Source organism: Phalacrocorax carbo, chromosome 15 (genome assembly GCF_963921805.1).
Source record: "Phalacrocorax carbo chromosome 15, bPhaCar2.1, whole genome shotgun sequence".
In the NCBI taxonomy this organism is placed as follows: Eukaryota; Metazoa; Chordata; class Aves; order Suliformes; family Phalacrocoracidae; genus Phalacrocorax; species Phalacrocorax carbo.
In genome coordinates, this window is record NC_087527.1 from 7,749,486 (window position 1) to 7,772,491 (window position 23,006).

At 55.5% G+C, this 23,006-nt stretch overlaps 3 protein-coding genes across 8 annotated transcripts in view; all 3 read right to left on the reverse strand.

Annotated features, from left to right (window-relative positions):
• Window positions 1–3,950: 3,950 nt before the first annotated feature.
• Window positions 3,951–9,481, reverse strand: CRYBB2 (crystallin beta B2). Of its 2 annotated transcripts, XM_064465908.1 has the most exons (7): window positions 9,421–9,481; window positions 7,800–7,864; window positions 6,877–6,952; window positions 5,979–6,097; window positions 4,876–5,050; window positions 4,347–4,489; window positions 3,951–4,233 (listed from the first exon to the last, which is right to left on the reverse strand). In XM_064465908.1, exons 3-7 carry the CDS (start codon window positions 6,931–6,933, stop codon window positions 4,065–4,067), a joined length of 663 nt encoding a protein of 220 aa, XP_064321978.1. In that variant the 5' UTR covers window positions 6,934–6,952; window positions 7,800–7,864; window positions 9,421–9,481; the 3' UTR covers window positions 3,951–4,064. The 2 variants fall into 2 exon arrangements, with proteins under 2 accessions (XP_064321978.1, XP_064321979.1); XM_064465909.1 differs by lacking the exon at window positions 9,421–9,481 and having other exon boundaries at window positions 4,918–5,050; window positions 7,800–8,022.
• A 1,209-nt stretch (window positions 9,482–10,690) lies between these two features.
• CRYBB3 (crystallin beta B3) lies at window positions 10,691–13,843 on the reverse strand. The gene is made up of 5 exons (XM_064465910.1): window positions 13,641–13,843; window positions 12,080–12,198; window positions 11,800–11,932; window positions 11,509–11,651; window positions 10,691–10,943 (listed from the first exon to the last, which is right to left on the reverse strand). Exons 1-5 carry the CDS (start codon window positions 13,713–13,715, stop codon window positions 10,778–10,780), a joined length of 636 nt encoding a protein of 211 aa, XP_064321980.1. The 5' UTR covers window positions 13,716–13,843; the 3' UTR covers window positions 10,691–10,777.
• Window positions 13,844–16,472: 2,629 nt separating this feature from the next.
• The window catches only part of KIAA1671 (KIAA1671 ortholog), a 67,262-nt gene continuing 60,728 nt past the window's right edge, over window positions 16,473–23,006 (reverse strand). For all 5 annotated transcript variants that reach the window (XM_064465902.1, XM_064465906.1, XM_064465904.1 and 2 more), the window contains 4 exons: window positions 22,842–22,969; window positions 22,430–22,569; window positions 22,188–22,270; window positions 16,473–21,642 (listed from right to left, as the gene is read on the reverse strand). In XM_064465902.1, the coding sequence (XP_064321972.1) occupies window positions 22,192–22,270; window positions 22,430–22,569; window positions 22,842–22,969 (347 nt within the window). In that variant the 3' untranslated portion in view covers window positions 16,473–21,642; window positions 22,188–22,191. The remainder of the gene's footprint in view (window positions 21,643–22,187; window positions 22,271–22,429; window positions 22,570–22,841; window positions 22,970–23,006) is intronic.

A 23,006-nucleotide genomic window follows, 5' to 3' on the forward strand; every position in this document is an offset into this window, starting at 1 on the left:
AAAACAAGTTTACCAGTCTGGAGAACAGCTTTAGCTCTCCTGCCTATTGGCATGACAGCAAAACCACCCACTCGCCGGCAGAGCCGTGGGACCGCTGAAATATCACCAGCTACCCCCAGTGACAGCGCCCGCCGCTCCCCCCGCAGCCCCGCCGGCAGCGAGGCTGGGTGGGCAGCGGTGAGGGAGACGGTCCGAGAGGCACGGCTCGGGGCGGCCGGGGGCATCGAGCCGCCGCGGCGGGGGCGGCGAGCGGCAGGATAGCAGCATGCCAGATGGCACCTCCGCAGCTCGCGTGGGATGGAGGCGATCTTGTGCTTTTGAATAAAATTTTTTTTAAGAATAAAAAAAAAAAACCTCCCAGCACAGTTCTCTCCGAGACAGCGACAGCGTCTGCTCAGCCGTGCCAAGGAGCTGCGCCTTTCGGGTGACCGTGTGTCCTGAAACACTTGGTTCGGGGGTGACGTTTCCAATGGTGGCGAATCCCCCCCGAAGCCAAGGGTACTTCTTGCACAGATTAATTGCCTTCACCCTCAAACCCAGCCCTCGCTCTTCAGCTCGGTTTGTTCAGCTTCAAGTGCCAGTCAGTGGTTCTTGCTATTTAGCTGTCCACAGAGCCGACCAGCCTCCTAGTCTCAGATTTCTCCCCCCGCCGCCCTGGGTCCTACCACTTGTATGGTTTCTCCAAAAGGAAAAGGGAAATGGGAGCAAAGGGAGGAAACATCCCGGAGGAGGACACCGAGCTGGAGCGAGCCGCCCACGCTGCCTTCTCCACGCTCCTGGGTGGCAGATCCAAACCTCTGGGAATGTCATAAGTGGCTGAAAGATGAACCCTGTAAGAGGAGAACCAGGAGAGCTAACAGTGGTGCCTGCAGCACTGCTCCCCCAAGAGCTGAACCCCAGCTTTCCCTGCTCCTGCGGTGCAGCCACCCCGTAGCTGGGGCAGGGGCTAGTGGGGTGCCCTGACCTCTGCCCCCCACCGGCCCCAGGGGCAGGGATAGGTGCCACAGCCAGGGATGACTGCAGAGGTTGCAGCAGCTGTTCACGCCATCGCCTCCCGAGCGCTGCCGGCAGCCACTGGGAGAGCTGGGTGGCAGCCAGAGCCCCACCAGGTCCTGACCGCGTGCTGGCATCTGACACCTCCCGCCTTGGCCTTTGGCACAGGGTGACACAAGACCAGAGACCCAGCTGTGTGCTGGGGCCTGGGGACAGCAGGGACAGGCTGTCACCACACGGCAAGGCTCTGCTCACCATCCCCACACCAGACCCGGCTTTTTGCCTGTCTCAGCTGAGCCCGTGCCTCTGGGAAGGCTGGGAGATCTGCCCACGCTGCCTGGGTCGCCCGCATTGCTGGGCAGATGGCTTCACATTTGTTATCTGTGTCTGCTTAAAAATGCAACCAGATGGGGAAGTGGCTCTCTCCGGAGCTATCCTTACCCATAGCAGCTGGGAACAGCAGTGATGCTGGGAGGCTGACCAGGGAATAGCACTGCTCCCACCCAAGAAGAGAGCTAGGGACCTGCCAGCAGCATGTCCATGCTCAGCCCCCGCCAGCAGCCGTGTTTCCCGGTGGCACGGGGAGTGATGGAGCCATGCAGTCGTCCAGCTGCCGCCCCTGTGGCTCGGGGCCCCTCCGCGGGCAGTGGGAGCAAGGTGGGCAGCGGGGAACGTGGTGCTCTGTCCTGCGCCTCTCCAGCCCAGCCAAGGACGGCTGCGTGCCAGGGCTGTGCCATGGATGACACCTGGCAGTGCCGTTTGCAGGACAGGATGTGACTTCCTTTGGTGAGGGCAGGTTTTGGGGTTGGGGTTACCGATGAGCAACTGTGAGTCAGAACAGGAGCAGCTGCTGTGTAACAGAAGACCTTGCTTGGTCAGGAAAACACGTCTCCTCCTACGTGAGCCCCTGCAGAAACCGCCCGCTCCAGTGCACCACCGACGCCCCACAGCAAGTGCAGTAGAGCCCACCCGCCGGTGCAAAACGCCCAGGCAGGGGTCAGGTTCTGCTCATGCCGCAGCTGCTGCAGGTACTCCCATCTCTGGCTCAGGCCATGAAAACTTGCTGCTGGGCAAGACCCCGGGGGGTTTGAGGCATCAGAGTCCCCTTGCCGTGGGCACCTAGGGCAGCGTGGTGGCTTCTGATGCCCCAGGGGGCAGCTCAGGGTTAGAGAGTGGAAAAACCCACCTCAGCAGAGCTGAAGCTGCATTGACGTGACCTGAGGGCACCCACCTGAGTGCAACCAGCCTCCAGATGAGGAAATTCCCTTGACAGGTCACAGATGAGCCGCCTCTGAACTCATTAAAATTTTCCTCTTCTGCTTTCAGTGCTTTTCCCCCGAGGGCCCCGCAGCTGCTCGCAGCCGGGTTCCGTGGTCCCCGAGGGGACTGCCTTGGTCCCCGGCTCCAGGGACTGCGGGTCTCTGCTCTCCACCTTGTTGCTGATTTTAGCAGTTTGCACCCCCAGAAGACACAGTTTCCCACTGACAATTAACAGCCAAACTCCCACACAAGGCAGAGATTGCCCAGCAGCAGCACACAGGGGTGTGTATCACTACTTTCATTAAAACCCCGTATTTTATGAGAAATTTCCAGGCCTAGGATCATTCTGAATTTTCTCCATTGAGGGAAACATGGAGATTTTTGCAGAGAAGCGGCTTGGTCAAGCCGGCGCAGCAGCACGCTGCCGAAGCACGACTCGCTGAGGAGCTGACATTTCACAGCAACATTTGGCAAATGATTAATTCAGATTATCGCCCGGTGGAGCTGGGCCTTGCCAAACCCCTGATTTATGTCAGGCTCAGTCATCCTGAGCACAGTGGGAAAGGGTCTGAAACATAGAGGATTCAGGGGGCAAAACACTGTCCGCCGGGCTGGTCGTGCGTGCGAGCTGACGGAGGGGAGGGCTGTGCATTCCCGTCTCCCCGCAATTCCCAGGTTTGCTGGTCCTCACGCCAAAATATTGCAGCCAGGTCCCTGCTCCCCGGGCGCTGCAGCGCACGGCAGAGGAGCGTGGCAGGAGCCAGGGTGTCCCGTCAGATGCACATCCATGGGGCTGGGAAGCAGCCCCCCACCCGTGCAGCCCCCAGGGCCCCACATGCCCACAGCCGCCCCGCGCCGCAAAGCTGCAGTGACACACAGCGGCTGCCGCCACCGCGGCCGCATCCTGCTGGCAGAAGGGACCGAACCGGGCCGGCCCAGCAGCCTCCAACGCCGCCTCCGCCGCGGCACCGAGCCCTGGCAGAGCCGTGGAGCCGCGAGGACGGTGCCGCCGCCCCGCGGAGCGCAGCCGGACGGGATGAGCCTGTGGTTCCTCTTGGGAATCGGCACTCGACAGCTTCCTTTGCTCAACTTACAATGCAAATAATTAAAGCATTCTGTAGCATTAGTAATGCTAAATTAAAGCATTATTACTAATTAAAGCTTACAATGCCCAATAATTAAAGCAATTATTTGGTTTGGAGGTGTCCTGAGCAGGAGGGCAAAACCCCCAGCCGTTGTTGCATCTGCCCTGGCACCACGGTGCTTCGGGGACACCTTTGCTGGCCACAGCGGGATGCTTGGCTGCGGAGGAGCTGCTCACCCTTGGCTGTGCCCCCCAGGACAGAGCTGAGCCCTGCAGCCATCGCAGTCAGGCTGGACTGTCCCAGGGGTGCTGGCTGTGGAGGAGGTGAGCAGCTCCTGTCCCTCCTGCTGAGCCCCCCAGCCCACCTCCTGCCAGGCAGGTCTATCAGCGCCAGCTGGTGAACATGGTGATGCTGCTGGTGAGGAGCGGGCAGCCAGGAGGCGGGTGAGATGCCGGCACCACTGAGAGCGTTGAGGGTGCAGCAGTGGGCCCCGCTTCCCACCCAGGAGCTGGCAGCCAGGGCAGGCATCCCACTGGTGGGATCCCTCTGCACCCCCTGGCAACGAAGGGGCCAGAGCCAGGACTTTGAAACTCCAAGCTTTATTCAGTTGCTTTGGCAGTGGCGTGCATCACATGGAGGGATGCAGGAGACGAGGCCGTGGGGGGGACAGCGGCAGCCAAGGCAAAGCTTGCTCCACTCCCCGCACCCCGGCGTGGGCCAGGGACTCTAGTTGGTGGGGTGGTAGGCGCCGCGTTGGTGCCACTGCATGTCCCGGATGCGCCTGACCGACTGGATCTGGGGGTGTTGAGCACCGAAATCTGAGCTGTCCTTGTAGTCCCCCTTTTCAAACAGGTACTGGTAGCCCCTGTAGCCGGGATACTGGTAGCCCACCCACCTGCCAAGGCAAGCACGGGGGTCACACACCATCACCCAGACCACTGCACAGCCGAGGCTGCTCAGCCGCGTGATGCTCGGCGTTGCCCAGGCCCCACCGCTCCCGGTACTCACGTGCCGCTCTGCACCCGCACGGACGAGACTTTTTCCTGATAGCCATGCGCGTGGAAGCTGGGCACGTCGTCATCTATGATTTCAATCTTCTTGCCGGTGAAGCTGGGGTTTTCATACAGCACGATCTTGTGCTCCTGGCTGTCCTGCAGCGTGGAGAGCAGAAACCGGGCGTCAGCAGCTGCTGGTACCTGGGCTGGGCGGGGGGCGGGGGGGGAAGCCCAGGGCTATGGGGAAACCGAGGCAAGGGGCTGGCACCACACACTGCTGCTCCCACCGATGCCAGGGGTGCTCCGCATCCCTCCACACAGCTCGGAGAGATAGCGCCCGCATGGGCACTGCCAGACTTACCAGCAGATGTCCTCCGCTCTGAGTATCACCTGCCATTGCCCCCATCCCCGTGCTCCCTCCGACCCCCCACCGGCTCCCCGGGCCCCGAGGGCTGGGGGTAGGGTGCGCAGGAGAGGGTGCCCCTCCGCCCCTGGGGCTGGGGAGGGCGGGGGAAGGCTGGGGAACACTTCTGGCTGCAGACCTTGGTCTGGCGGGTGGGTAGTGGCTGTCTGGGTGCTCTCACCACTTTGATGGGTCTCAGGGAAGTGATGCTGTCGCTTCTCCGGCTGTTGGTCCAGGAGTCCCAGCGGGGGTACTCACCCTTCTCAAACACAAACTGCTCCCCTTTGCAGCTTGCCTGCTCGTAGCCCACCCAGCTGGAAGAGAGCAGGGGGCGAGCTTCAGACCGCGCAGCGGCGCGGAGACCGACACCCTCGCACCGACCCCAGCAAACACCCTTGGGCTGAGACCCCAGCCGTGTGCCCTGGCAGGATTCAGGCCCCCCGCTCCCTGCTGGAAAATGGAAACGAGCACGGCGGTGCCTGGTGAGGTGCTGGCAGCAGTGCCAGGGTGGGAGCGGGCAGCCCTGCCTGCGGAGCAATGTCTCTGCCCCACGCACAGGCAGGGCCCGGCACAGCCAGTCCTGGGTCTCTGCTGGCAACAGCCCCACAGGAGCACCGGTGCTGCCAGTGTGGATGCTCCGACGTGGTGACTGCCCATCTGTGGTCCCCGGGGACCCGCAGAGGATGGGATCACCCACATGTCCTACACAGGGCTGTGCTCCTCCTAGGCTGCTCTGCAGCTGCCCTGTTGCTCCTGAGTGCCCCCCGGCACTGCCCCAGGTGCTTTTCAAGGGCTCCCCGTTGCCCAGAGCCCCCAGCCTGGGGAACACAGCCCCCCTCCAAGAGTGCACGCAGGGATCAGCAGGTGGTTGGGGAGAGGAGGTGCCGCCGGCAGCGCCACGCTCTGCTGAGGGGCTGCCATCCCCGCCTGCCCCTGCTCCCAAAAGCAAGGGCACCAACTGGGGGTAATGCCATGATCCGTGCCCATGCCCACACCCCTCCAGCTCCCTCCCGCCAGGCAGGGCTGAGGGAGACCAGCCCGCCCAGGGGATCCTGCCACCCCCTGCTCACCCACTGGCACCAGGCACCCACCAGGGCAAGGTGGGGAAGCAGCAGAGCAGCATCGACTATATGAAATCTGGGGTGTGATGCAGGTGCCGGCAGCAGGGAAACCCCCTCCACATCCCAGCCCCTGCCTCCCTTCCATGCACCACCACGGCCCCCCAGCCCCCTCGGCACATACGGTCCGGAGTGTACAAGGATGGAGCCCACTTTGTCCACGCCGGCTTCCTTCAGGTTGGAGCAGGCACTGCTGAGCTCATGGCAGCGGCCCTGGAAGTTCTCCTGCTCAAAGATGGCAATCTGGAAGAGAGCAGGGGCCTCAGGGTGGGACATGCCACCCCTGCCACCGCGAGGAGGAGCACATGGTGTCCCCAGCCACCGGCTCAGCATGGTCCCACGTCTGCTGCAGCCCAGACCTCGTGCGGTCCCTGCAAAACCTGCACCTCAGTAGCATTTAACGAGCCTGCAAGCATGAACCAACGTTTCCACCCCTCTGAGCATGCAGGTCTTGCTCCTGGATGTCTGCGAGTCCCTGCCAGCACTGGCCCAACACCCCGGTGCCGCTCGCAGAGGGATGCCTGCACTCACACCAGGCTTCAAACAGCTGAGCAGCCCAGGCTCCAGCTCCAGCATCGCAGTCACCAGCAGGACACAGCGAGCAGGGCACCCGGCACCCAGCGGGGAGGCCCCAGGGCAGCTCCGGGGGCAGAGCACTGCCAGCTCAGCACAGATTTCATGGGTCAGTGGGGTGGCGGGAGGCAGATCTGCTGTGTCTGCAGAGGCGGCGGGAGATTAGGAGTTGAGCTGTTCCCACCCGCTCCGCCTGCACCGGGGCTGTGGGATGCCAGCAAAACCCCGTGCATCCCCTCCCTGCTCCCTGACCACTCATCTCTTTGCAAACAGCTCAACACCACAGCTGGGCCATGTTCGGCACCAGCCAGGAGTGCTGCGGGGTGCTAGCGAGGGGCTGCATCGTGGCAGCTCAGCTGCTCCCCGTGGGTGTCCCAGGAGGCTGATTTGGGCACTCGGAGAGGTTGAGGGTGCCCTGGCCCTGCTGCAGAGCTAAGTCCCACACTGACCTTGGAGCTGGCTTGCTGCTGCTTGGAGGCTGGCATTTGGTGCTCAGAAGCCATCATAAGCTGGGTTGTCCACTGCCTTGGGAGGAAAACTTAGGAGGTTAAAAGCAGCCACCAAGGACACACCCAGGACTGTGCTCGCAGCCCCATGTCCGTGTCCCCCATCCATACCCCATGGCCTGCCACTGGTTGCTCCTTGCTGCTGAGTTTCACAGAAAGGAGAAAGGGGTGCCAGGGCTGGGGCTCATGGCAGGGCGGGAGCAGGCTGGGTTCGCCAGGGCCAGTCCCTGCTCAGGGCTGCTCAGCACCACAAACCTCCACAGGCTCATGGAGGAGCCCAGGCAGTGGTCCCAGGGCAGCATCACCCGTGATGGGACCTGCAAAGGGTCTCAGGCCCAGAGCAAGGGGACCCGTGAGCCCAGGGCACTCCCAAGTCATTCCCAGAGGAGCCCAGCCGCTGCAGCAGAGGCTTTTCTCGCTGTCCCTGCCCTGCAAATGACAGTCAAGGAGTCCCCGTCCCCCACAGGTGCCTGCACGGGGTGAGCAGGGAGAAGCACCAGCGCTCCTACCCCTCGCCCCAGCCGTGCGTGTGCGTGCGTGCATGCGTGCGCGGGGGGGTTACTAGTGCCGAGCCCTCCCGGCTCCACTTGGCACAGCTGCCCCTACAAAGGACCCTCGTCCTCAAGCCCAAGGGGCCCCCCAGTGTCTGAGCGGGTGTCAAAACAGGTGAAAATGGCTCATTCCCAATAAAACAAAAACTGAGCCACGGCTGCAGGGACAGGACTGTCCCCACGGCTCACCCTGCGCGTGCCCACAGCCCACGGCCACCTCCGTGACTCTGCCCAGCGCTGCGGAAGGGAGCTCCGGTGCTGGGGGTCGGCAGGAGGCAACCACAACAAAAAGGACAATAAATAGAAAAGTCTTACCAGTTATACCAGTACCCGCTTGAGCCAGTGAAGGGCTGGGGCCGAGAGGTGGAATTTATACCAAGCTGTAAAAGAATGGTGCCAAAACTATTTACAAAATAGTCAAAGCATGATTCAAAGCGAGAATGCTGGATTAAAATCCAATGAAAACCAAGGTCAGCTGATCAGCCGCAGTCTTTGTCTCCCCATACACCAAGTTGGGGAGTTATTTCATTAGCTTTCACATTCGAGTCGCCTGCTTTGTTGGGTTTGTTGGCAAGGAGATTTGGAGTTTGCATGCATCAGCCGAATGCATGCCAAGACCCAGACCGGCCCTTGCAAACAAAGCACCCGCCAGCCCTGCTTCAGGAGTTTTGGAGCCAGAGACTTTATCCCTCCAACAAACCGGCAAGCCGCCCTGCCGCTGGAGCTGCTGAAAACTGCTGAAGCTGGCTCTTTCTGTGTGCGATAATATGAGCCTTCAAATAACTGGTAAATGTCTGGTTTTGCCCGTCTGCATCCCCAGCAAGGGACCGCCCGCGCCCCGCAGCCGGTGCTGCCGCGGAGGGACCCTGCGAGGCTCCTGGGCCTGGGGGCACCAGGGCAGCCCCTTCCCGCTGCCAATCCGGGGCTTCGGGGATGGGCAGGGCCGGGATCTGGTCCTGGTGGCATAACGCAGTGGGGCAGCACCCGGGCAGCATCCTCAGTCTGAGCGCAGGGATGCCCGGGTGTTGGGCTCCTCCTCCGTCATCCCCCACCCTTTTGGGGTCCCTGAGAAGTGTCACAGCCCCACGGGGCAGCAAGGAACAGCAGCACGGAGGCCCTTCCACCACACCAGGACAAAGCCGAGGTCAGCGGTGGGGGCTCACAGCCTGGGACGTGTCCCTATAGCCGAGCTGCGCCTGGCACAGGCAACACCCTCCCAGGGACGAGCTGAGGGTTAAGGGCAGCAGCAAAACCCCTTCACTGGCATCTTCTGCTGGCTGACCTGGAGAGACGTGCCAGGATTGTGGGCTGATTTTGGCTGCAGCAAAGTGAGTTTCCTGGCCGGGGGGATGACACTGCAGCTATCAGACCCCCTGGGTGCTGTGCAGCACCCACAGCCCCTTCTCACTCCCCAGAGGAGCGGGATCCCCCCTTGTCACCCCAGCCAAGTGTCACACAGCATTAATGTGGCCCAGACCAGCTCTCTTCTACACACAACTTTTCCTGGGGCTCCCACAGGAGATATGCAGCAGCCGCCCCGATGGCACCTCCGCATGCTCCCCCAGCCCCAGCGCCCAGGGCGGCCGCACGCAAGGTCACCTCTGCCGGGTTATTGCCACCAGAGCCTGCCCTGGCAGTGACACGTGGAGGGGTCTGTCCCCACGGTCTGCAGCTGCCCTGGCTGTGGGCAACGGGGCCTCGTGGGGCTGCAGGGACCACAGGTGGCTGTGCGGCTCTGCAAGAAACCACGCCATGCCACAGACAGGTTTTGGCACGTTGTGTTTGTGAGCAAGTGCCTACAGCGCTCCCAGCCCTGCCACCATCCTCCTCCATTCCCTGTGCCTCCAGCTGCAGCACCACAGAGGGATCCAGCCACTGCCCTTCTCATCTTCCCAGGCTAATTCCTAGGTGTCCCCGGCCCAGGACACCCACGGACCTGCCCCAGGTTCCAGCGCAGGGCACGTGCATCCCCGCGGCTGCCATCCAGCACATCCTGGTCCCTTGCGCACCCCAGCGAGTGGCAGACAGTGCTCGGCACAGCTCCTGTCAGGCTGCAGTCCCCTCCCTTTGGCTCTGCTGGGCTGGTTTTAGCTCATCTCAGCCACGGACAGAGGCAATGCCGCAGGCAGCTGCAGCTGCCCAGGGCCCAAGCAGCCCCACGGGCTGTCCTGGGAACAGCTTTTGCTGCTGAGGGCCACGCAATCTCCTTTAATAGCTGCAAACCTGGGCCCAAAAAGAAAAGCTCTGGAGCAGCTGTTCAGTGACATGCACAACGTGCTCAGGCAGCATTGAGTCCATCTTCCCTCTCTGCCACCAGCCCCGGGTGGTCCCCAAACGTGGCCGCTGTGTCCCCGTGGCAGGGCTCTGCTGGCTGAGGTTGCTCAGTGCTGGGATGCCCAGCTCCCTGCTGGCATCCTCGGGGCACGTGGCCCAGGGGCGGCTGTAATCCCTGCCTTTGCAACCAAAAGAGCTGCCCAACGTGTCAGAGAGACCATCCCCGGGGAGCAACAACCCCGGCTGCTGGGGGGAAGCTTCCTCAGGGCCAGGCTGGGAGCCCTGCAGGGTGCTGGGGCTGGCATAGCCCTGACCCCCCAGGGTGAGTCCCCTTTTGGGATGCACAAGGCCTGGCACTGCCTGGGGACGGCCATTCTCCACACCCCCACTGCTCCTGGGGCCACCTCAGCCCCACCACCCCTGAGGCTGCCTGTGTCCCCCAGGACCCCCCAGCTGCCACCGTGCCCTTTAGGCTGGACACCCCCCCACACAGTGGAGCAGGCAGGGCTGAGGAAAGTGTGGAAGGAGCCACAAGCAGAGCTCCCCCAGCCCAGGGAGATGCTTTGAGAAGGTGCAGTGTCACGGGAAAAACACTTGGCAAGTGCCGCAAGACCATCCCCCCAGGGCTGGGCCACCCCCGCATGGGCTTGTGTCTGCACTGCTCCACACACCAGCCACACCAGCACCACGCCGCGGCACCACACAGGGGTTATTTTTGGAAAGCTGCAGCCTTTATATAACACTGCAAATACTCGCACTTTCCCTGCTTCTGCTCCGCACGAGAGATGCTGGGGCACTGCCATGGCACCCATCCACGTCCCACCATCCCCGGACTGCGGCTCCACTCACTGCGCCCCCGCGCAATCACGACCCCGGCTCCGGACCAGGCAGGCCCTCGGCAGCCTAAAGCTCAGAGCTTTATTGAGGTTTTTGCACGAAAAGCCACCAAGGTCGCAGCATCACGTCAGCCAGCCCCCAGCACGGGTGGCAGTGGGGGCAGCGCGGGGCCGGGGCATCCCTCAGCTGTTCTCGAAGCAGCCCTGCTGGTGCCACTGCTGGTCCCGCACGCGGCGCACGGACTGGATGAGGGGCTGGTTGGCATCCCACTCGTTCCAGTGGCGGTACTCGCCCTTCTCGAAGACGTGCTGGCGGCCCCGGTACCCGGCGTACTCGTAGCCCACCCAGCTGCAGGGGACGGAGGCAGCGCTCAGCCGTGCCCAGGGTCAGCTGCAGCCCCCCACCCGGTGGGCACACGCCCACCCAGAGCGGGAGGGCAGCAGCGCCGTACCACCCCAGAGGCCATGGCGCTGCTGGCGCCTCTGCCCGCCGCAGCCGCGCGGTGCAGTACAGCACTGCCCAGGGTGACTGCTCCATCGCCACCAAGTGCCACTGCAACAAGGCTGCAGCTGCAGAGCCCGGGTGGGAAATGCCATCGTGCTGGGAGGAGTTGGAGAGCCCGGGGCAGAGAAGGGGCCACAGCCCCACCACTCCTGCAGCAGTGCCCAGCAGAGCCCTGGGTCAGGATGAGGAGCTGTCACACAGCCCTAGTGACATTTCCTTGGCCCCCCCACTCCCTGTGGGCCAGGGAGAGGGTGGCAGAGGGGAGGGAGCAAGGGACATGATGGGCATGAGCAGCATCATGGGGACAGCTGCCCCATCCCTTCCACCACCCTGGGGGCACCAACCACAGTGCCATGGGACAGGACCCCATTGGGGTGTCCCCATGTGCCCCCAGTGCCACCATCCTTACGTTCCGTTCAGGGCCCTGACGCTGGCTACGCGGTCCTGGAAGCCGTGGGCCCAGAGACTGGGGACGTCGTCATCCACGATCTCCATCTTCCGTCCGGTGTAGCCCACATTCTCAAAGAGGTGGATTTTGTGGTCAGGGCTGTCCTGGGGGAAGGTGTGGGTCAGGGGCTGCCCTGCCCTGTGCGCCTCCAGCCCCCCAAGACCCCCCCCCTGCCAGCCTGGCAGTCCCCATTGCTGAGGCTGTGCTGCTTGTCCCTGGGGACACAGACACCCGTAAGCAGCTGCTACTCACAATCTGGAGGGGGCGGATGGACATCAGGCTGTCACTGTTGTGGCTGTTGGACCAGGAGTCCCAGCGTGGGTAGTCCCCCTTCTCCAGCACAAACTGCTCCCCAGCGAAGGCTTGCCGCTCAAAGCCCAGCCACCTGCGGCACCGGGCGGTCGGGGATGGCACGGCCACCCCAATATAGGGGGAGCACCCCAGCACAAGGTGGGGCTGCTCCCCACAAGCAAGATGCAGGGAATGCTTTCCCTACCCCAGGGCTTGTCCCTCCTCCACACCCCAGACTTACGGGCCAGACTCCACCTGGATGGAGCCCACCTTCTCCAGCTCTTTCTCAGTGATGTTGGGGAGCTCCTCTGTCAGCTCACACTTCTTCCCCTGGAAATTTTCCAGCTCGTAGATTGTGATCTAAAGTGGGAGAGACGCCGTCAGCTGCTGCTGCAGCCATGCTGCTGGGGGGGAACACCCGCTGCCGGTGCAGGACCCCCCTTGGCCAGTGCAAGCAGCCGCAGAGCGAAGCGCTCCGGCCACATCCCCTCCATCCCTGCCACCCCACGCCGACGTCGCTCCTCTCCCGCGGCAGAGCCGGATCCCGCCACGTGCCTCTGCCCCGACAGATGGCTCCCAGGCTTCGCTCCACAGCCGGGTATTGGCCAAAGATGTTTGCTCGGTAAAACACAGGCTGATATTTCATCCATGACAGGCTGAAAACAAGTTGACCAGCTCTAACACAGCATCGAAAATGCGAGGGTTTGTACTAAGAGACCTCCGGGGCCGTGAACTGGTGTCTCCTGCCCCCAGCCCGGCCACAGTCTGTCCTTTCCTTCTCACAGCTCCCTTCAGATCCATTCCTTCCCCTAGCCTAGCCTGGAACAAGCTCATTTTTTGGTGTTTTTGTCTAAACCCTGCTAGTTGCAGAGACCACAATGCCCCCAAGACCTCCCGCTCTTGGCAGAGCTTCGGGGCTGAGCTGCAGGATGATTTCAAGCCAGTGCCAGCGACCACAGCACAGCGGGGAGCAGGGCCTGGCGTGCCCAGCACAATCTGGGGACCAGGAAGGTCAGCACAGCAGCCAGGCTGCACGCGTTTGCAGCCACGCATCCCCCGGGCCCTGCCCTAAAGGGCTCCCAGCTGAAATCCCTGAGCCCAGGACAAGGGCAGAGCCTCATGCAGGCACTGCATGATGGGGGGTATCAAGGGACAGAGGCGATACCTGTGGTCCTCAGGAACTTCTTTCCACCCCAAAGCAATAAGCAGCCCAAGCTCTCAGCACCTCTTTACCCTGTTTGCAGGATTTGCTCCCACCTCCAGCCTTCCTCGGCCAGGAGCGGCTTTGCCCGCTTCCCGAGCTGCAGGAAGGGCTGCGACCATTGCAGCACCCACAGCTGATTTACCTCTAACCAACCTACGAGCATGAGAATTATAACCTAAAAAAATGCATAAGGAATTTCACTGCTCAAACCTACAGTCAATCCCTGCCGTGACGGGATACTTTATCTCCGGGATTAAAACGCTGCGCAGCTGCACACCAGACTGCCAGGCAAATGTACTTGGCAGCCACAAACACAGCGAGCAGCGTCTCCTTCTGCCAGGCAGCAGCAAATCCCCAGGACGAAGCCTCCCTCCCTGGGCCGCAGACCCGCGCAGCTCGGCTTGGTGGGCGAGGAGCGGATTTATCCGAGCGGTGATGCCAACGCGCTGCTGTGTTAGGAGAGCCGGAGGCCGCTTGCTTCCCCAGGACAACCTGCAGCACTTTGACACTGGTACCAGCCTGGTGCATGCCTGCTGCACTGCACGGTGACCTACAGCATCGCCCAAAGTCCATCTGTATCCAGTTGCCCCCAGTATACCTTGTAATTGCCACCTCGCTCGCCAGCACCCTCCCCAGTCGCCATCTGCTCAGGGGGACTTTGCTGGTCAGTCATTGTGCCTGGAAAACCCAAATTGTAGGAGGTTAAAACAGCATCACTTTTACGGGAAGTATCAGCCTTTAAATTATAAAGTGCTTAATAAAATAGAAAAGATGAAGCTGGCATGGGAACAGGTAGGAAGAGTTAACACAGCTCCCCCCGAAAGCAGCAGCTGTAAATCCCCAGGGACGTCCAGGCTAGAAGGAAGCACTCTGTTATCCATCCTCCTCTTCCTCCTGCACATGGGCCCTGCATCCTCACCCAGGCATCACACTGGGCCCAGAAAGCCCATGACCAAAACAAGCCATCTTCCAAGTGGCATAGGATCCCTCTCTGACCCGGGCAGCTCGCCCAGTTGCTCATTAAACTCATGTCTAAAAGTCTGTCCTTTGTTTCCAGCAGGAATTTGCTGGGTTTCAGCTTCCAGCTGCTGACATCTTTCCCTACTAACATAAATCTGACAGCTCGCCCCTGCTCCCGCAGCTCAGTGTCACAGGAGGCATCAGACCCTCCAGGAACATCTCACAAAGTTCCTACCCGAATAGGAAACCCTGCCCAAACACGCCTCGCCAGCTGCTCTCGCCACGCTAATGCAAGGGGTTGTCAAGAGGTTAACGGGAGAGGAGTAAAAGAAACCCAGTTTGACCAGCGTCCTTAACCAAAACCCTGCAGCATCGCTTCTCGCCAAGCATTAGCAAAACATTCTCTATAGTGAGACCTCGACTCAGACATGCTAATTCTTTTTTAAAGCCCCTTCCAGTCCAAGCAGTGCCGCCGCTACCTCTCCCGGCGTGGTTCCGCTCTGCCAGCCAGCACGAGCAGCCCTGCTATTTATGGGTTGCTTCTGAACAGAACAGCACATTATTTGGACGCTGATACAGCAGCTGCGTCTACTGAATTCCATCCATGAGATTTCATCTCAATAGCGCGGGCTCGCAGCGTGCTATGGAACCGTTATTCAGATTTCTCCCGGCTGTCCCTTAAAAATGTGCCACTCGATTTACAGAAGATTAACGTCGAAATTCCCATCAGCATGTTCACGCTGCTTCTTGCCAGGTTCTCTGGAAAACTCTCCCGTCAGCAGTTAACGGGAGGGTTTAGCTTAGAAACCAAGCACAGCGCAAAGCAAAAAAACCGTGCAAAATATTTACAGCTTGTTTGGGCTGAAATGCAAGACGAGAGGCGGGGCCGGTGGCAGCTCTGAGGAGCTCCGCTGGAAGCGCGGCGGGGAAGCCGGGGACAGCCGGTTCCACGCCAGGAGAGCAGGAGCAGCACCTAAGACTTGGGCTCTCACCTCAGCTTTGACCCTTATTAGAAGAGTTTTCTCCATCAAACCCCTTTTCTTTCTTTGCACCTGGCTCATCTCCCTGCCCTGCGTGTTTGCCAGGAGCACTGCACACACGCTGCCCCAGGCTCGAGGAGACTAACGGGGTCTTTTGGGAGCCAAGTGCCTCATACATGGGTTCATCCATCTTCACAGGCAAAGCATGATCTAACGGGGTGGGGAAAGCAGAGTCCTTCCACACCAGCTGCCACGCTGAGAGCGCTCCACTTTGCTGGTAGCGGGTCCAATTCCCGCTTCTTCAGAGAACACTCAGCTACCTTCGGCCTACGCACATCTCCGTTTAGTACTGCTCCTGCAGGGTTTTCTACCAGCTCCGTGGGCCTCATCTTCAAACTAAGAACTACACGATACATGTACTGAAATTGCCAAAAAGCTACTCCGCTTGGCCAGGTGGGACAGAGCTGAGGCTTGTCTGACTGGCAGACGGCCAGAAACCTGTCCGGTCTGCGACAGCACCCAGCTGGAGCTCCCTGCTGCAACGGGCTGTGCCGTACCACACACCCGAGCTGTTTATGGCAAGGCTCTTCGTCCCCATCCCGTCACTGACGTAGAGCCACGCTGGCGGCTCTCCGGGGGAGGCTCTGCCCCGGCGCAGGGCAGGGGCGGTGCAGCACGCCCGGTACGACAGACACACCCCACGCAGTATCTGGTGCAGCGCTGTGCTCCGTCTCCAGCGGGCTCTTTCTCACCACTGCCTATTGCTGCGGTTTCTGATGAAGGACGAGACAAATCACATCCAAAGGAGCCTTGCCTTCCCGATGGGAGCCCGCCCGCGGGATGCTGCGCAGCTCCGACAAGCAGGAGCAGAGGTGGGGTGGGATGGGGGTCTCAGCAACGTGAAGCTGAGCATGAAGGGCAACGGGCAGCTCAGCACAGCTCAGTAGCATCTGTTGTCACTAGTCAAATTACATTTTGTACCTACAAAGACCCCAGCACAGACAGCGGTTTGATATAGGCCATTTTTTATTGCAGTTCCTTTCCCAGTTTTCATCTTTTCTTTGAATATGGAACTTGGCTTGGCTGTAAGATCTAAAAATCACTTCTGTACAGAAGAACTCCAAGGAGAGCATGGAAGGGATTAGTTTCTTTTACCAAACACAACAGCATCTGTTTTCAACAGATTAGAAATACAGAATTTTTCTTACCCGTCCGTTCCCTGCCAGCGTCCCCATTACACTTAACGCTGTAGTGGCCGCAGTGCCCGTGAATCTTCCGTTCCCAAACTCACGGAGCTTGCACATTGATAAGGCAATTGCAAAAACATGGCAGAGGGGGCACTAGATCTCATTGATTTGTCTTCCTAACAGAACTCAATTTCCTTTTGCTGTCAGCATCTTAAATCCCTTTGGGAAATGCTTAGAGCATAGCGTTAGAAAACAGGGTTTTTTTTCTTAATATCCGGTAAAGCTAAACTTGAATCTTAATGGTACAGTACAATACACAACAGCCAGATTATCTTTATTACTTAGGAAACTATGTAGTACAAAATATTTTCTATAGCACAATATATTTATTGTGACCCATATTTACATATTCTATAAGGCTATGTGGAACAATATAAAATTTTAATCTATACAATAGCTCCTTTAAAAACAGGCTTGATACCACCATGTTTAATACAGAAAGATCGATATGCCATTAGACTTTGTCTCTCCTCCTCCTCCAAATCCCACCAGAAGAATCATAACTTATTTCAGATTATATTTTTGCAAAAATACTTTGAGCAAAGAGGATGGCTGCGGGAGGGGGGCACACGGGCGGCTGGGCGTGCTCAGGAACGGTGCGCACCGGGACCAGCTCTTTAACCCCACCGCGGAAAGGGCGCCCACCAGAACGGGAGCTCCGCTCGCGTTGTTGTTGTGCGAGCACAACGAGGTCGGACCAGAGGCTCCTGGTGAGAGGCCCCAGAACAGCGCATCCCCAAATCCACAAAGCTCCATGGAGGCTGGTTTCTGCCCAAAAGCCCCATCCTCCCAAAAAGCCCACCTTTGTTCCTTTAATTCACATGAAGATCTAGGAAAAACAGCTGACGGCTCTCATGAGCGCAGAGCTCAAGCTGATGAGAAAGCGTTTGCTTTTCCTTCACAGCACTCCTATTTGAGGACAGTGAGACCTTGCCCCTGGCACTCACCCCGAAGGCAGTGGCTGGGTGACTTGTCCAACACATCCTGCACACGTGGGGACGCGGGGCGGGCTGCTTTGCCGCATCTACACCACGGGCTTGCCCAAGTGTCCCTCAGGAAGGCGAAGACAGCGATCTCTGACAGGCAGCGCCTTCCTTCATGCGAGCACAGTTCTGGCGACAGCACTATGCTTTTACTGGAATAGTTTGTTTCATTCACGGGGCTGGCTCGGCCGCTGCAGTAACAGCACTGAAAACACGGTGCCAGGAGCTCCGGTACCTGTATGTGCCTTCTGCAGAAGAGCCACACTGCATGGCGGCACGCTGCGCCTCCCCCGCCCGGGAGAAGGGGTGGTTTTACTGTTCCAAGTCAGGCATCGGCAGCAAGTGGCCAGCAAGCCCCTTCCACCACACCACGTGTGGAACACGCTGCCATAACCCAGAATACCACAGTCAACTGGCTTTACGATTTTTCACAAACCAGATACAGCCTAGTCCATGCTGGCGATGGGGCTCTGCCCCACGGCTTTGCTCTGACCGCACTCGGGGTACCTCACACAGAGAGCACGTTAGGGCTGGGACCGCAGGAGTTCTGGATATGCAGTTCCTCCCGCTCCAGAGGGTGAAGCTAAATGTCTGCCAAAGGTGCTCTTGCTTCCTATATGCAATAACACGAAGGGCAGTCATATTGCCGTATCAGCAATAGGGTTTTTTTCATATTAAGGGGAAAAAGGTATAGAGACAGAAGTGCCTTTTGCTGGGGCACGGACTTTTAAAGCACTGCATTTTAAACTTTTTATGTGATATTTGTCTTAGAACTACCCTGATCCCCACTAAGCTGCTTTGGTATATCAGCTCTCCAGTTAACACCTTGACATCAAACCACATCCTCAGTTAAATACCTAAGACAGGAGGCATATTTCAGTGTGTTTGCGCAAGAACTAAAGGTTATAAACGAACTGATGCTGCTGCTCCAGATTAAATGGGACGATTAACAGTTTGCATCGATAAGTCTGACACACAGTGCATTTAACAGTTGGCGAATAACTGTCTGCAAACAAACAAAAGGGTAAAGCAAACTTCTGTGCAAGCAAAAAGGTGGGGGTTAATTCCTATAGGGCCACTTTATCAAAACGTTTCAGACTTCAAAGGCTGAAGAACAGAAACGCTGCACCTTTCTCTGCAGGAAGTAAAACCAAAGCAGCAAGACTCCGAACAGCTACTCAAACTCAAGAACTCAAATTAAAGCCTCACAGACCTTAAAGAGGTGAATTTGCAACCAAAAAAATAAAAAGGAAGAAATCCACAACTGGGGATTCCAAATCAAAAGAAACAGAGCAGCAGTGGAATCCCCAAATGACAAACTAAAACGGAGGGAGGATTTCTGGTAATAACGAGAGAAAAGTGCAATCAGAAAAGAAGTATTTCTAAATCCCACAAACCATGTACTTTCACTTTTATAAAACACTTCTCTACTGATGCAGCCTTTTAAATCAGCACACAAAGCTGAGCAGCTGGAGAGGAACGGACGAGGGCACCGCACTCCGCGGTCTCCATCGCGTTTGTTATTACTCAGACACCGTTAGGGCAAGAGCTGAAACCTGCTCTACGGCAGGTAATCAATGAAAAACATACCTGAAGGAAGTGCTGAAGCTAAGAGCTCACTCCCGTCTCGTATTAACAGCAAAAAAAAGTACGTGGCAACAAAAGTAAAAGCATAAAAAAAATTCAACAAGCATTATTTGGAATTAAAATAGAATTGTATAAAGTGTATTACAGTATGTTCTATCATTTAAGAAGTAAATACATATTTATAGATCTTTTATTACATAGTGATAACCTGAAGAGAAAGAAATAGATATTTAATCCATGTACAATATAAAGAAGTGACAGAGCAGAAAAAACACTTTCCCATTCAACAACACTCTAAAGATGCTTTTTAGTTAGACATTTAAGCATTAAATATTTCTCAGTAGTAGGTTAAACTACTAAATACAGTAAGTTTCAGTGCATTGTCCAAGCAGACGTGGAAATGCATACACATTCAAAGGGCTTTGTGGAAACCTAGTACTAATCCCCTCAGTTTCCTCAAAGACAGAGCAAACACCGCAGTTACAGAATTTCTGGCCTTCATTTATTAGACCAAGAACCAGTAAATCCTCCAACTATTGGTAACGCAACACTGTCAACCCGCTGAATTTGAAAATCAAGCCTGTGTAAATATTCTCGTGAGGGGAATTTACCTGATTTTCAGATACTGTTTAAAGTAAGCCCCACTTCATCTGAGTAAGAAAAGCAATCGCAATTCTCCTCTCGCGCCTACAAACACTGCTGCCCAGGGCTGACCACAGCGCGCGTCTCGCACGTGGTAACTGATGGTACCCTGGAGTGCTGCCATTAAAGAAGTATCCCAAGAGATACGTATGCAAAGCTTATCTTAGAGAGCCGCCTTTTCTGCCATCATCTAAAGAAGAGGGAAGAAAATACGCGCAACATTTTAAAATAGGCTAGGAGTAGCTCTTTAATAGCGGTGAACCGCCTTCAAATGGAAGCTACCTCCCATCGCCCAGGGTCAAAATCTTGGGTGATCATTTCTTAACTGGTATCAGAAGGTGCTGTAAAACTGTAACGGTGGCAACAGCTCTGATGTGAAATAGGGCAAAGCAGCAAGTAAAGTTTTTTTACATAAGAGAAACGTATTCATTTCATCTCCATTAAGTACAGGGAGCTATCGGAACTAAATCTGGGAGAGAGAGATGCGCATATGGGACTTGTCTCCTGACATACTGCTGTTATTTCCTATGAGCAGACTGGGACTAAAAATCACCTCGTCTGTGACTCCTCCATGAGAGGAATTGGCACATGGTTTTGGCAGCTACAAGCTTGATAGACAGCAGACCAGGCATGCCACTCCGGCTAGCAGATGCACCGTTGTGGTAACCCCACGTAAATCAAGCTTTGCAAAACGCTGATTGTAATTAAAAAAAAAAAAAAACACCAAAAAAACCAACAACAAAAAAGGAAAATTAGTTCAAGTGCTGGTGCTTTAATATCTAAAGAAGCCCGTCAGCAGGACACGGGAAGCGCAATGCAAGGAGCGGCATCTGCTCCCGTCCTGCCCCAGGCGGCTTTAGGGCCGCCGGCGCTGCAGGAGGGCACCCGCGGGGAGAGCGCTCCCGCCTCCCTTGGTTTTCCATGTTGCTGCTTTCTTAGTTGAGTCGAGAAGAACACTGTCACGACAGAATAACCTTCCTCATTGGGCTACATTTTTAAAGTTTACTGAAAAGAGCACTTATTTGGGGAAAGAATAAAGTATGTCTTAAACGGACATATTCGTTGATTTCAGAATCTGTATTCAAAGATATTAACATATTTGAGATATTAGTGATATTCTTAACACCCGTGTTATGCATGAGATATCTATACTATATTATAACGTCGGTCTTAACAAAAGAAGAAAAGTAAATCATCTGAGAAACTGAAGATCACATTTAGGTTATCCCACAAAATCAGCATAAAAATAAAAACTTAAACCTGGTATTTACAGATTAATGAATAAAAATATGAAGTGGGACTATCCAAACTGCTATTAAAGTGACATTCAACAATTAACTGGAACCCTGATATGAGTAACATCCTCCCTCTTCCCTTCCTTTTTTTTTGTTATAAAAACAGTATTTACTTTTTTTTTTTTACTTTTTTTTTTTTTAAAGAGAACTGGTTGACATTATTGCTTGATCCTTGTTAGGAAAGACATTCCAATGAAGCAATTGTTCCACATGCTGACAAAACACAGAATATACCATTTAAAGAGTGACAAAAGTTAACATTTTGTTCATCTAAAAATTATATTAATCTGCTAGGTCAGCAGATCACATGTAAATATAAGCCAATCAAAAATACATTATACAAAAAATAATCAAGTTTCCATTTTCAATATGGCAGTAAACATAATTTGTTCTTTCACTCTCACTTCCCACAAACTTCATTCTAAGTAGGAGCTTACTATTTTTTCACAAAAAAAAAAAGAGATAAATTTGATTAGAATTGTTATTTTCATAAACAAACACAAAGCTCAGCCTTACACCCGACACGTCTACCAGAAGTCATACTTCGGAGCTGCCGAACACCTACGTAGAAATGTAGTCTTTGTTCAACGGTGAGGGGACTTTTCTGGGGCACAGCTCTCCTAGATCAAACATTACAATCTTTCAAGACTTTCTGAAGTACTAACTACGAACCACCGGTTCCTCTTCCAGGCAGGTCTAAGGTGACTATCCTCCCGTATCTGAAAAGATACAGCTTTGTATTTGACTATGAATATTAAGCAGCTTTCTCCACAAAACAGGAAGGCACCATGCACATAGCAGTTGAGGCAGGAAGCAAACAGCAGCAACATGACATGTGAATTTTAGGTTCAGATGAATTAAGGCTTCTGTTAAACTTCTTTAGCTTCTTCTAGTTAGAATCACTATCTGGAAAGAAAAAAAAAACAAAAACAGAAGCAGTTGAAGTAATGGTATGACATGGTCAAGAAGGCAGTCAGACCCCTCTCAGTGTCTGTAACAGGACAGCCCCCACAAATGCGTATTACTGCTGTAGTGCTATCGTGGCCTCGTCCTATCTAATGGGCTGAACGCTCAAGAGCTGCCCAGAATACTGCTGAAACGACATATACCAAGGCTTACAAAATGCGTGCAAGCGTTACTCAATATTCTCACTTCATAGAAGCGCTATGAAATGGCAGCACAGACAGACCGAGTGTTGTTGAAATAAAATTATCTGCAGAAAACTGGTGAAACCGTATCACCTGTGAAGGAAAATTTGACTTCCATGAAACCTGCTCTGCCTCAACACAGAACTACTTTACATTCCTGGGCGGGCCTTTCATAGTAAGTCTGCTTTAATGTTTCTGCTTACAGAGTTGTTATACTGACACATTAAGGCAACGTTTTCCATGCGTGTTTTTAATCACTGCATACTTCCACTTAGCAAAGCTCCGCTTTCTGTCAGAAGGTACCTTTTCAAACCTGATTCTCATAATGGCTCTGTCTCTTCCTTGATTTCAGCTCCTTCAGCCACTGAGGAGACTTTTCTTCTAACCTAAGACATAAAAAATTAATTGAATTATGAAAACTCCTTATAGAAACAAAAAAAGAAATGAAACATACAGTTTCCCCATCAGCCTTGGGAAGTCTACTTGCAGGTCCCCGCCCACAAATGACTATCAGCATTTTATTGAGACTGGTGGAAGTCTCTCACCTGTCCTCCTTCTCTACACTGGAGGGCAGCACTCTGCTACCGGGAGTTCCAAGCTGCAGTTGTGGTTTAGGGGATTTGAACAGCTGAGCAGAACTGATTTCACCAAGACTTTCAGACTCTTGTCTTTTCCGCAGCTGGGCCTAAAAAATGAAATAAAGAAAAAGCACCTTTTTAAGGCAGCAAACCAAATAACTCAGATTTATGAAAGCAAAAATATCCATGCCTGAAATCAGTGAAGGGATTCCTTATAAACCTACGCAGTTTTGAGAGCACTTTTGGTATTGCAAAGCTAATTTTTTCCCAAATCACTTAGGATTTCTAACCAAGAAGTTGAAAGTGAGAAAGAAAAACCTTGCAGTTATCTACACATTACACCCACTGCCCACAGATGTTGTCAGCTGCCTGTGTTCACCTTGAGAACAGAGTGGTCCATTCCTGGAAATACAGGAAGTCTCTGAGCTTGTACAGAAGACGATCTCACAGTATGCTGTATCTTGTCTTCCTCATCAGAATCTTCCTGTTGCATAGTTTTCTTCTCTTCTAATTATTAAAAAAAAAAAGCAGAGGGGAAAAAAAA